The following is a 13,695-nucleotide window of genomic DNA, read 5'->3' on the forward strand; positions in this document are numbered from 1 at the left end:
AAAAAGCTCAAATAAACACATCGTTCAAAATGCATAAAAGTCCTGGCTACAATTACAAAAATACAGAAAACTTCACAGCTGAAAAATATAAACTGTAGACTGAGAACAACCAAACTCACAGACTAGGATACAGTCGTACCAACGTGGACAGCTGTATCCATCACACAAGCAGTACAAAAGATGGATGTGATTACCGTCCTGTTTTAAATTTGAGTTGACTTGAGATATGATGAGGAGAGAAGACGTAACACAAAAAGGGAAAAGGTCCAGTGACTCAAAGAAAGTTGAGGCCTAGCAGACATGGATGGACTCCAGCTGGTGGGTGTCAGAACACCTCACACCCATCAACATGTCCACACCTCTTACTCATTTATCCAAGTAAGTTAGTTAAAAGAATTTATCCCATTCAGAGTTTTTATGAAAAGGAAAAGTATCCATAGAAGCCAAAACTGCATTTTGTATCAGGGTGTAAATGTAATTTAACGCTGTCAAATCGGGCTTTTGAACATAAGAGTCAGTGAGAATTGACTCCTTTTTGTAACCAGCCTCATGTGTGACACCTACATGAAATGCTGTTTCTGCAACTACCACACTGGCATCATTATTTTAGCTTTGACCGTTGCCCTTTGGTTCTTATGTATTGTATCCATACATTGTAGGATGTAAGCCTGACACTGTTAGCTGTTTGCTTAGCATCCTACACACTGGTCTAAATATGGTCACTTTGGGCTCAGAAAGCTCAAGATGGCAATGCACATAAAGCTGAAATGGTTGTTTTGAAAAAAATCCAGAAACCGGTGAGTGATGTTAGGGTGGCTAATTCCATCTTTTAATGTATGGGAACCACTGTGTACATGGTATGGGTACAGTCCACAGTTATAGCATACATATACACGGGGTGGAAGCAACATATACTACTGTACAGATATTATGGTCTTCAGATAAAGACTTTTTTATTTAGCAAATCTATTCCAGACTTCATTAAATTCATAACATTTTAGCTCAGTTACACTGTTAAATATATTCTTTTTGCAGTGTTTTAAACAAAATCTAGAATTTTTATTGTTCATTGCTTAAATCCCACCATTTGATCCACTCAGAGTGTTTCACAAAACACTATAACCACGTTTTCAGCGAGTGCTAAGATCCCATTACAGCAAAAAATAATGACTAACTTTGAGCTGATGTCTATTTTCTTATCTTTACACCAAATGGTTCAATTCGCTTTTAGGACTCATGTTTCTGAAGGGAAAAGTTAAGTTAAGGTACGTATTACAATATGCTATTATTCCCAGTATCAAGTTATTTCATGCTATTTTATGATCGTTTTTCAAGTAACTAAGAGAACAGTTCATAAATAGATCATGTTTGTGCTATGTGGAAAGCTATAATCAGCAACACAGTAATGACTGAAGTTCTTTTTTCCTGTCCCCCTGTCCTCATCCCCAATCCCTTGGGCAGATGCTTGTTCCAGTCTAAGACTGCTGGAGGCTTCTTCCTGTTAAAAGGATGTTTTTCCTTCCCACTGTCGACAAATGCTTGCTCATTCGGGGTTGATAGTTGGGAATGTACAAAGTAATTTCTTTATTTTAGTCTTTTTTTGGCACTGTTAAGTTTTATTACTGTGAACTGTTACTCCGGATCAGTCTCAAATTCTGGATAGTGTACCAAGCAAGACTTACCCATCTCTGAGTAACTTTACATGCCCATATATAGATATTTAATCTTTTTAAATCATATTTAATCAAGTCTATAAACTTGATCGGATCTTCAGAGAGAACAACAACAAATTATTAAATACAAATTATTAAATAAACATGCTGTTGCTTTTGATTATTTTATAGGCTAAAAACAAAGAGGTCCTTATCTTCTAAACATAAATTTTCATTCCATGAATGATGCAGGAAAAGCTGAATATGTCATACTACATGTACTGTCACTGTGATTACAGGTCCTTGCTACACAGCTCTAAATATTTTTCTCCACCTCATATCAGTGTACCTGTAATATTCTGGACTTTGCATAATTTATAATGCTCCACATAATTTATGATGCTCCGGTGTATATCCATGTACTCAGCCCAACTGTGCGCATTCTTATTTCTGTCAGTGCACAGTCAGCTGGCATCATGTTCACTGTGAGTGCATCTCTGCAAAAACAGAGCAACAGTTCATCAAAGCTGTTGGGCACAGTTTTTACCTGAAACTGTTTGTTTACCTTATTTACCTTATGCAGGTGTATTTGGATTGTTTTTTTTTGTCTTTTTCTTTTTCCTGGTCTGGGAAAATCTGCTGTCCAATTGTTCAGAGAGCTCTCTAATCCAGCCTTTGATCTGAGTTGTGCAGTGAAGCCTAATAGGATCGTAGTATTAACCCCGATGACAATACCACCAGCTGTCGCAGAGCCCCCTGTTGGTCACCAGCTGGAATGTGCCTGTGGGGGAAGGGTAAGGAGGGTGCAGGGGTTGACTGACAGAGAAAGAGACAGAAACAGATTGACAGGGATCGGGAGAGAGGATCTGTGTGATGCTCAAAGTAAAGTAACAGAGGAAGAAGCTCAGAGGAGAAAAACTCCTGAAGTGCTTTATTTTTGGACGACTACCTCTTCAATTTTACTTTGAATCCTCCTCCATTAGCTAAATGACTTTTTTTCGTGCGTAATCTTCTACTTTCTCATTTTTTCCTTAAAAGCATACTTTTTCACTTATCAATCTCTACATTTATCCCCTTTTGTCCCCTCCCATCTGCTGCATTCACACCCTGATATTTTTTCCAGTGCTGTGGCAGCTGTTGGCTCTCTGATTTCTTGATATGGCTAAATAAGAGGTGGAAGGGTGGGGGGCTTGCCGGTGGTTTTCTTTGAGGGTTGAGAAGTTGCAGAGGGAACCAGGAGAAGAGGAGGAGGATGGCGGTGGCTCTGGAAGAAGTTTGGGGGCGGGTGAAAAATGTCTGCAAGCAGAACGGACTGCTCATCCTGTCTGTGCTGGCCGTGGTCATCGGCTGCCTGTTGGGCTTCTTCCTCAGAGGCAAGCAGCTCTCCGAGCAGGTCAGTTAGTCCCCCTACTCCCACCCCCAGCACCCAGTATAAATGCGCTACCCTGCTGGCCCCCTTCTGTCTTATCTCCCCCCTCGTTGTCACCCCCTGGATCCTTCTTATGTGATAAAATCAGATCCTCACTCCCCTGTATCAGCCTCTTTTTACCTCCACTCCATGTCATAACCACCAGCATTTACATAAACATGCAAAAAGAAAATTGTACTGACAAACAATTAGACTCTCGGGCTTAGCCATATCTACTGCATACCTAACCCTAACCCTAAACCAGACTTAAGCCACAAATTAAATAATTAGTCATGCTGATTCCTGTTCCCAAATGCATACAAAGCAATCAACTACACATTCATTGTCATACTGTCACCCTTAACTTCATTAAAATATACTTTTCATCACCAGTTCTGCCCACTGAAGTCAGAGCTACACTGTAATGAATATTACATCATGTCTCAGATGTCTCAGTACAGACGAATCCAACTCCAGTGGCTTATGCGAGGTTTTGCTCTCAAGCTGCAATTGCAAAAGAGAGGCAAAAATACGACATGAAAAGGCCTCAGAGGTCACAGTATATATAAAAAAAGCTCAATCAAAGTGGTTTGATTGCTCCTAGAAAAGCATCGAAGGTCAGACTCATTCACAATCCAATCTATTAGCTACAGCCGGGACACTGTAATAGCAAAGGACTTTCCAAAGATGAGGGAATTGTATTTCTCCCTGTCTAAAATGTGAAACTGTATCTTATTAACTTTTCAGATCGTCTATGGCCTGAGTGAATCCATAGAAAAGGGATTGCTGGTGGGAAGATTAGTTGTCAGTCGCTCGCAGAAAAAAAAAAATCACATCAAGGCATGCCATTTGTGTTTACTTATATAAGTCACACAAGACTGAATGGGAAGAGATCTTCAATAGTCGGAATTCAGGAGATGCTAAGAGGCTGCTGAGAAAGCATGTCTAAACTAAATGTAACTGAAAAATGACTTTGATGTGCTTGAAACAGAATTTAAAAAAATGGGAGTTGTTTGAAAATGAATGATGAGGACGTAGATGTGTGTGTGTGCTGTTGGATATATGATGAAATATGTTGACACTGTGGGCATTTGAACATCCGCCTGCTGTCAGAGTCAGCCGTACGACATCCCGGTGCTTTTGTTTTGATCCATGTGGTGCAGAAAAGCCAAAGCTGTGCTTTGATGACAGCATCAGTCATCTGTTTTATATTTAGCACACAAAGCTTGAAAGGTCCATACGCAGAATACCTTACTCTAGAATGGGCCACTGTTATTTGGCAATAGCCCACAGCGGGCACTCAGAATCCAAAGCAGTGCTAAGGTTTATGGCACATGTCCACCAGCAGGCGATCCAGTGAATTAAAGTGTTCAGGTTAGGATACTAAATTCTCCGAGTCCCACTGGAAGTAAATGTGTGTCCTCTTTCTTCAACTGCTGTCTATTTAGGGTTGCTGAAGACACTGAAGTCATCGGTCAGCTGGCAACTATAGTGTTGTTCCGTAAATCATTGAGACTATTTGGTAGTCACATCAAAATTCTTCATAAATAAATGGAAGTAAATGGAAATAGAGAATCAGTTCAGATCATTCATAAAGTAATAGTTATTTTATCTTTCCCAAAATTATGAAGTTGGCTTTACCTGGCAACAGTTGATTGGTGATGTAAACATAAATGTTAAAGAGGACAGAAGCTAGTCAGTGTTGCCATACAATAGTACACAAGTTGTCACATTAGTACAGTATGTAGTGATGGAAATTTACAGTAAATAAAGTCACGCAAAAATAACTCTACTTTGTATTTAAAGTCTAGTTAATATTTATGGTCTGAATTAGTAGTTGAAGTCAGGTATGCTTTAGGCTCTGGCTGGCGTTTGCTTGGCAGCATCTCATCCTCTCATGTTCACTGATAGCTTCACCAAAACCCAACAGCCAGAATACCAGATTTGAGGTTTTAAACTGTTGCTGTTACAATGTCTGCATCCACCTTCTATATAAAGTCTGGAGTCAAGCGGCTACGTTTACATAAATGGCGGTAATGCTACTTTGAGATGAGCGCTAATTAGCATTTTGTTTTGCCACATGCCCCCCCCCCCCCACCTCCTCCCATCTTAATTCGTTATAACTTAAATTACTGACCATCCATCCATTCGTCCATTTTCTTAACTGCTTATCCAATCGGGGGCCTGGAGCTTATGCCAGCTGTCATAGATTGTGAGGCAGGATACTGTCTGCACAGGTTTGCAGTCCTGTCAAGGGCAGGGCTCATTTTCTTAAAAAAAAAATAATTTCTGTCAGATAAAAAGCCAAAAGATCACCAGTGTCAGCTGGCTACACCCTCTGAGCATCATGGCTGTACAACGTTTTATGACAGTTCATCTTACAGTCTTTGAAATCCTGGATCACAGAGCCCCACAGTCCATCACTGCCATTCACAAATTAGCATCAGTGTCAAAGACAGTGTTTGACTTGAGAAATAAAAATTTTAACAAATGCTCCAAAAGAAAAAGAAATCAGACTGCAATCTAGTCTGGCGTAACAGTAGTCAAGAAAAGCTGCAGTGTTACACACAAATGTGACATGTCTCGTTCTACACACTGCCCATGATTGCCCACCTCAGCATCCTGACACAGGGAGGAAGAATATGATGTGTTATGCTTGCTATAAGTTAATATTTGAAATATTTGATTTGCTTGTTTAACTTTAGTTCAAGTAAAGAGGCAGAGCAAATTAATTCGCTGATAAACGACACTAAATAGTTCAGTGTGCTTGTCTTTGACAGTCGTTGTGGGTTGAAATAATGGGAATTGTGTAAAACAAATAATACGAAATAAAATAAATAAACCTTTACCAAATACAGTGAAGCAACAGAAGAAATGACATTTACAAAATATCACTGAAAATTAAATAGTAGGAAGATGTAAGGAAATGTATTAATGGTGCAGATTAAAGGTTTGAGCGGTATTGCCATTTAAAATGTAATTTTAATTAGAAGTTGTGGCTTACAGAAATGTCAAAAATAAATTACAACATGTCACAAAAACAGCTCTGTGCACACTGTAAGAGCACTCAAAGGCTGATTGTTTCCCAGATGGTCTGTAACCCCGCAGCTCTGTGAGCACAGAGAATATTTAACATGCACTAATTGCACACATTGTAGAAAGCTACTGTTGCAGAGCGATTCAGCTGCCCAGCTGCAATTCAGAAACACATTAGTTTGCCATAAAACAATCAACATCAAGACAGGGCTTTGATGCAAGCTTTGATGCAAGTGTTGATCATCGGGCTTCATGGCTTAATCTTTGGGTTTGCATACAAACAAGCATATACGTATGCCAGCTTCAGCGTGTGTGTCCGCAAGTACCACATGTCTAACAAAGAGTTTGCTCTGCTTTCAGCAGATGCCAGGACTCAGTGGCAGCTGTGTTTGTCCCTCACACGCAATACAAAGTCTCACACACATGCACATAAACATGCATGCGTGTACGTACTGCGTCCACCCACATTGTCACACACACGCGCACACACATGGCCATTTAGCCTTAAAAGCTCTCCCACTTAAAAACAGAAGCAAAAAGCTTCTATTGCTCCATCATCTCATGCACAGATGTGATGTACTTACATTTCATTTGTTCCTTTCCAACTCTTCACCTCCGTTCTGTTTTGCCACATGCTCCCCCCCCATTTGTTTGACCTGCTGATTAGGTAATCGGTTAAGTGCTATGTTTTTTACCTTAATACATACATACGAGTCCAGTGTTCAGTCTCCTGTTAGCTCCTCTTTGTCTGTGTAGTGCTGTAAATGCTGTTGATCACAGTGATATCAACCAAAACAATATGTAAAACATGTTAAAACAGGCAAAAGCTGTCAGGAGGATGGCCAATCTCTATTAACTGATCTTCAGGTGAATCTCGATTTTTGAAGCTTTGCCCAGAAATTTTTGTCTCTCCTTACCCACACATATCTGACTAATAAGTGATAGATTAACTGTAGGTATGAAAAGTCATCACTGATATAAGTTATGTTAACATCACTGTACCCCTTTTTTCCAACAGATTTTCTAGTTGTTACATAAGATGTTTTTAGGTTTCCACCTGTGTAGTTGAAACTAGTACAATATTAGTGTGAAAAACACCCGATAAGCTCCTGGTTTCTTTGCAGAGCTGCAACTTGACTTTTAAAAACACATTTTTTTGTATTTATTCTAACATGTTATTATACAGTAATCTTACTTTGAATACTTTGAAGTATTTGAACACCTGCTTTAGGGGATTCAGACATTTCAAATCTATCTAGTCTATTCAGACTGTTCATGCTTTTTGTAACTGCTTCAAAGTTTCTTGACATTTGCTTTTAAAGACATTGTCACAGTGTGTGGAAGCAGATTGTGTGGAATGTGAATAATGGACCCAAACGCAGACACAATGGAACGTGGAACATAGCTTGAATTAACAAAAGGTTTAATAAGGCTGATAAAAAAGGTGCAAACAAAGGGCAAGGCAAACTGATGCAAAACTAAACATTAACCTAAATTGGGTGAACTAAAATACAACATGAAGAACCCTGACATGAACAAACCTGGACATGTATACATGAGACCTGGAAACATGGTGTGAAGGGGAAGTGGGAACACATGGGGAAACAGCTGATTAGAATGACAGGGGAAGTGAAACTAAACACAATGAACATAGGACACCAGACCGCTTCAAAATAAAACAGGAAACATAATGAGACTCAGGAATGAGTCTTAAACACAGGGGTGAAGACACAAGGAGAATCTAAGAAACAATGACCTATAACAGCAACCTAGACATAATGGAGATGACCCTGGATCGTGACAGACATTCTTTTTTCTTTTAAATGTTTACACAACAAGTGGCTTTGATGAAAACTTGTGTTTGTTTTTGACAGCTGAAAATAAACCATAGGTGAGGGTAGGGACGTAGATCGGCCCTACCCTCACCTATGGTCACGAGCTGTGGGTAGTGACCGAAAGAAGGATATTGCGGATACAAGCGGCAGAAATGAGCTTCCTCCGAAGGGTGGCTGGCCTCTCCCTTAGAGATAGGGCGAGAAGTTCGGCCATCCGGGAGGGGCTCAGAGTAGAGCTGCTGCTCCTCCACATCGAAAGGAGTCAGTTGAGGTGGTTCGGGCATCTGATAAGGATACCTCCTGGGCGCCTCCTGGGTGAGGTGTTCCGGGCATGTCCCACCAGGAGGAGGCCCCGGGGCAGACTCAGGACACGCTGGAGAGATTATATCTGAAAACACCTTGGTGTCCCCCCGGAAAAGCTGGAGGAGGTGGCTGGGGAGAGGGAGGTCTGGGCTTCTCTGCTTGGGCTGCTGCCCCCGCGACCCGGCCCCGGATAAGCGGAAGAAGATGGATGGATGGATGGATGGATGGATGGATGGATGGATGGATGGAAAATAAAGGGATGAAAATTCCAACTCAACCTATGTCACTCAAAAATTCAGTTGAAAAAAATAGAAAAATTCTTTGAAGGTGGGATTACGTCAAATTATGATTCAGTGTGATTGGTTCAGTGCTTTTTAGCCGTACTATGAACAGAGCTCTAAAATAGTACATGTTTAATGCCATCCTTGTCCTCGCTTTTCAGCCATTGTGTTTTGAGCGAGTGTAGAAGTTTTTTTTAGCCAGAAAAGTCAGAAAGATGGCAACCCTTTTCACACACAGACAACACATGCACAAAAGACACACTGAGGCCTGTTCAGTTATTGACAGCAAAAGGATGTTACTGATATTGATGTTGGATCTTGAAAACAAATTTAGCCTTTGGTTGAAAAAAAAACCACCAACAGATAACATGTAATCTGAAAGTGACTGAATATAGTGTTAAAACTGTAAAAGGTCGATACCAAGTGACCTAAGAGGTTTGCAAGGCTCGGAGCGTTTCTGCAGATCCAATCTGTTTTGTGTTGAAGTCAACTTTACATGGGAGAGTGTAATCTAAAGGGCAGCTGTATACTATAAAAGGGTCTGTTTGGTAAGTTACAAAAAGAAGGCAATGTCTGATTTAGAGAGGATGTCATTTTACAATTTGTGTTGCAGTAATAATAATAATGTTGACATGGTGTTTGACCTCAGAGTTGTTGGCAAAGTAAAAAAAAAAAAACAGCTTTTCTCTTCTGCTTACAGGAGGTGAAGTACTTCCAGTTTCCAGGAGAGCTGCTAATGAGGATGCTGAAAATGTTAATTTTGCCCCTCGTCGTGTCGAGGTAAGGGCAACACAGCTCTGCACAACACTAACACACAAACACAACATTTCAGTGCCACAAGTACTAAATTCTGAAGTGGATAAAAGAGCTGTTTAATTATCTACATGGATGTTGGCTTTCAGCGCTGCACGCCATAAAAACGATTAAGATAAACATTTTTACGGTACACTGAAGTTTTATATTATACATGATAACAATATTGTGCTACAGTGATCAGTAAACAAAATATCTGCAGTCCCCATTTAGGCATCAGTGTCACTACACTCATCCCCTACCTCTATATGTACTGAATGATTTTACAGGTTGCACAGTGTCAATTATGGTATTGATTATTACTCTGAAAATGGACAGTGTGAGAAATCAGGGTCTCTGTTCCTTTTCTACCATTAAGTGTGTTTACTGTAATCTACAAGAAGAGTTCCTCATTGTAAAAGAAAAAAGAAATTAATTATTATAATATAAAAAATACACATCTTTCTATTTTCAAAGACATTTAAAGCATTTAAAGCACGATATCCATAAAGACTGGTTTATTACAGTACAAAACCTTCACAGCAGTTTGTTCCTGTTCATACACAAATGTGTACTGTGTAATAGAGAGTGAAACCATTTGAGAAAAATGTTTCTGCAAAAAGGAACTTGCAGAAATAGAAAAGCAAGAATTCATATTGCCATTTTTGTGAATTTCAAAGTACTTTATTGTCTCAGAGTCGCACAATGAAAAACACCTCCTGCTGTCACTTGCTGTCTGGTGACAGCAGGAGGTGGGGTTTTTTCCACAAAGGATCTGCACTGACTGCAAACTTGAAAAAAAAAATCTACCTTGAATACTTTTAAAAAAGCAATTTGTCAACCATTCATATGAAAACCCACGAGCAGATACCAGGTATGAAACTGCAAAGCCGGCCCACTCTACCTCCTCGGTTATACATTTATATATACAACACAGAGCGCAGATGCACAAGTCTTCTTTTCAAAAAAAAAAAAAAAAAAAAAGCACACTGTGGGAAATTGCTGTGAAACAAGAAAGAAAAAGGCAATTCTGCATGCTTATTGTAATAAGACGTGTAAGGCCTGTTGGATGAAATATGTTACCACTGCAAGGCGATGATAAAAGGCAGCTACAGATAAGATTTAAAAGAGTCAAATAAAATAGAAGATTAAAATAAAGCACATTTGAATGAAATGGATTAAACAGGAAAGTTGGCTCTGGCATGCAGTTAGACTGCAATGCAAAATATGAACATACTGCAATTATAAATAAATCATGATCATACTCTGATTTAAGTTTAAAATTGTGTTGGTTGAGTTTTATAGCCTCCAGGAACCCCGCCCCTGCATGGCTTCATGTTGACCGGGGCTGCTGGAAAAAGCACAGCCTGGATCTCTGTTCTCTGATATTTACTGCGCCCAATTACATGTTTCAGCATTAAAGATTAAAAAGTAATGTCTATATGCAAGTAAAGCTGTTGGCCTTTTGTAGCTTCAGATGCATTCTTAGTAGAGCACAGCTTGCCAGATTCTCCAGTTTGATTATTTTAGGCCCCAAGCTCTTAGTTGCCTGCATGAGGTCAGTGATGTACTGAACACACACACACACAAAAAAAACCTCCCAAAACAAATCATGCAAACGCACCGGTTACATGCAGGCTGCTTTGCGCAATAAGCTACTTACAATCTATGCAACAGCAAAGACTGGATGAGAAGTTAATCCTCCCTCTCTCTGTCTCTCCCTGTCTGTCTCCCTCGCTGTCTCTATCTCTATCTGACAGTGTTTATGTGCCTTTCTTGTGTATTTCTCTCTGTCCATCTTTTTCTCTGCAGTAAAAGCGTGAAGCATTGTGCAGTGATTTGCTATTTATACACAGCCATGATCCATTCCCCCAGATTCCCAGATTCAGAGCAGGGCATCCTCGTGAGGACAAGAGACGTTAACTACACCTAATCTGAAACAGTATCTGCAGGCAGGAGGCCAAATGCAGCCAAGTACAACGCTCTGTTAAAGCACACAGAAACTTGAAAGCTATCAGGGCGACTCTATGATGCTCTGAGCGTGGATCCCTAGAGATTCATTTGAGTCTGTAGCACACAGATCCTGATATCTGCCTGGATCTCGATGGGGGCAATAATGGATAATAAAGGTGGAAGGATGACTTCTTACTGCTACACCTCCTGCCTTCATTTCTTTATAACTCTTTACAGGCATGCATACAGTGCAGTCACGCAAGCAATGTCCTGCTTTTGTCGGATATCAACACTGGGATGCACAGACCGGCTAGCTGACATAGTGCACGGTACAGTAGGGCTTATGTAGGGGTGAATATCCTTCCCAGCCCTATGGCCTGTCTGTCCCCATTTTTTCCCCTCCCACTGCCATCTGCACACCAGCCAAAGCGGAAACCAGATTATCCCATGAACGCGTCATGCTGAATCAATGGCAACTGCACTTTGTGCCTCCCTATGGTCCCTGTTTATTTAGTTTCACAGGATTGAAATTAAATCTTTGTTTTAATTGTAACAAATACTGACAACAGGACGTTCATTTGGTTCATTCAGGGCCCGCTTAAAGTGAGCATTTGCATTTTGATGAAGGCCTTTAGAATTTAATTAACTTTGGCACAGATCTGAAGGTCAGAGATGAAAAGCGTTTTTTTTCAAAATGTGCAGCATCCACACAACGAGCACTTTACAACCACAAAGTGAGTAAGAAATAATTGGCAGCAAAATGAGTGTTACAAAACAGATCTGAGTGGGTGTGCCACAGGTTGTTTACACAGCTTTTAGAATTGATTGTTTTTGTAAAATACACACACACACAAAATGAATTGGATAGAAATCCATCTGTTTGTATGCTCCTTGGGAGTGTAATGTAGCTCTCACTCTCTTAGACTGAAATCTCAGGATGTGTTTTCTTAACGATAGTATCTGTTTTTGAGAATTGCTGTGATTTTTATTTTGCCCCACAATACGACACGGGATTAATTGCTCTTTGTGTGGCTCAATAAAATTTACCCTTCACAGGGCAATGCCTGCCTAATTTCAGCTCTCATACTGGAGGCAGGTGGTCGGCTACGGCGCACTTAGGTCAGACAGCCAGAAGTTCCCTGTGAATATTTCCCAGACAGAGACTATAAATAGACGTATAAAGAACTACAGTAATTTAACTGACATGTCATAAATGAATGACATACATTATAAAGGACATGCACTCGACTATAGCACCAAATTCAAGTCCTTGCACCTTTTTCCTTCTTTGCTAGAGTGATTTAGTGTTGCGTTTGGACGATTAACCGTCAAGCTGCAGAAATCATGTTGCAGTTGTGCAGAACTGCATTCTTCTCTTTAGCTTGATAGAGACTGTTTTGTTTTGCTGGCTGTCAGAATGCAAATCATTCCTTTATATTTCACCAAGCGCTATTTTTATGGTAGTATTTAGGAACAATTTTTAACTAGCTGCAAATATGCTTTTAACCTTGCTGTGCTGAGACAGCTTGTCGGTAAAGTGTGTCTCGCCTACTGAGTAAGAGAGAATCTGATGCTGGGCTAGTTGAATATATTTGAATTGAACGCCACTATTACAGAATTTGATTTCAAGGGTAAAAATGAACTTTACAGATTTATTTGGTGACCTGAATGTTTGTGCATTTAATCAACATTATTATAAATCATAAAACTGTCAAGACAACATTCGCTTTGTTCTTGGACTCAATTATGGTGTTTAGGGTTTTTTACTAAAGCATCCCTGTGTAAACAGCTAGAAACAAGACTGAGCTCAAACAGTATAGCAACTGGCTGTCATCGTCTGGCTTAGCTTCTGTTGACAAGAGCTAATATTTTGGGTTTCTGGCAGATGCAGCAACCCAAGACCTGGGCCAAGAGCTGTTCCATACAAAGGTCATTGTTTACAAATGCAGATAAGTTAAAAACGGTAATAAAAGTCTATCATTAGATTGTAACCTGAGATTTTTAGTCTGCATTTCAGCAAGTGCCTTCCATGTTTTGTTTCCACATGGACTCAGTAATCAGACTACAAATGAAAACCAGAAATCTTCTGGCACCCAAAGTCCCGCCTAAAGTCGGTTTACAGAGGTTAAATCTTAACTCTGTGCTGCCAGCTACCCATTTTACTAAAAGTTTACTAAAAGAGACCAACATCACAACATTCATTTTTATAGGATTCATTTTGCCATTATCTGGTGTGCTTCAGTCTTGGCCCTGATCCCTGAACCCTGAAGGGGAGATAAATAGACCTACAGCTAAAATCCCAACCGCATGCTGTATAGTGATGTTAGTTTGCTGGGGAGGTCACACAGTGCACTTTGAGGTTTATAGGAAATTGGTTTTCTTAATCTCAGCATACAGTACAGAGAGTCAGATACCACAGCAACGTCTGGCAGAGC

At 40.0% G+C, this 13,695-nt stretch overlaps 1 protein-coding gene across 1 annotated transcript in view; it reads left to right on the plus strand.

Moving 5' to 3' along the window:
- The first annotated feature begins 2,904 nt into the window (after positions 1–2,904).
- The window catches only part of slc1a7a (solute carrier family 1 member 7a), a 40,140-nt gene continuing 29,349 nt past the window's right edge, over positions 2,905–13,695 (plus strand). Inside the window, exons 1-2 of the mRNA XM_031754840.2 lie at positions 2,905–3,045; positions 9,216–9,295. Of these exons, the coding sequence (XP_031610700.1) occupies positions 2,905–3,045; positions 9,216–9,295 (221 nt within the window). The remainder of the gene's footprint in view (positions 3,046–9,215; positions 9,296–13,695) is intronic.

Source organism: Oreochromis aureus, linkage group 18 (assembly GCF_013358895.1).
Source record: "Oreochromis aureus strain Israel breed Guangdong linkage group 18, ZZ_aureus, whole genome shotgun sequence".
Classification (NCBI taxonomy): Eukaryota; Metazoa; Chordata; class Actinopteri; order Cichliformes; family Cichlidae; genus Oreochromis; species Oreochromis aureus.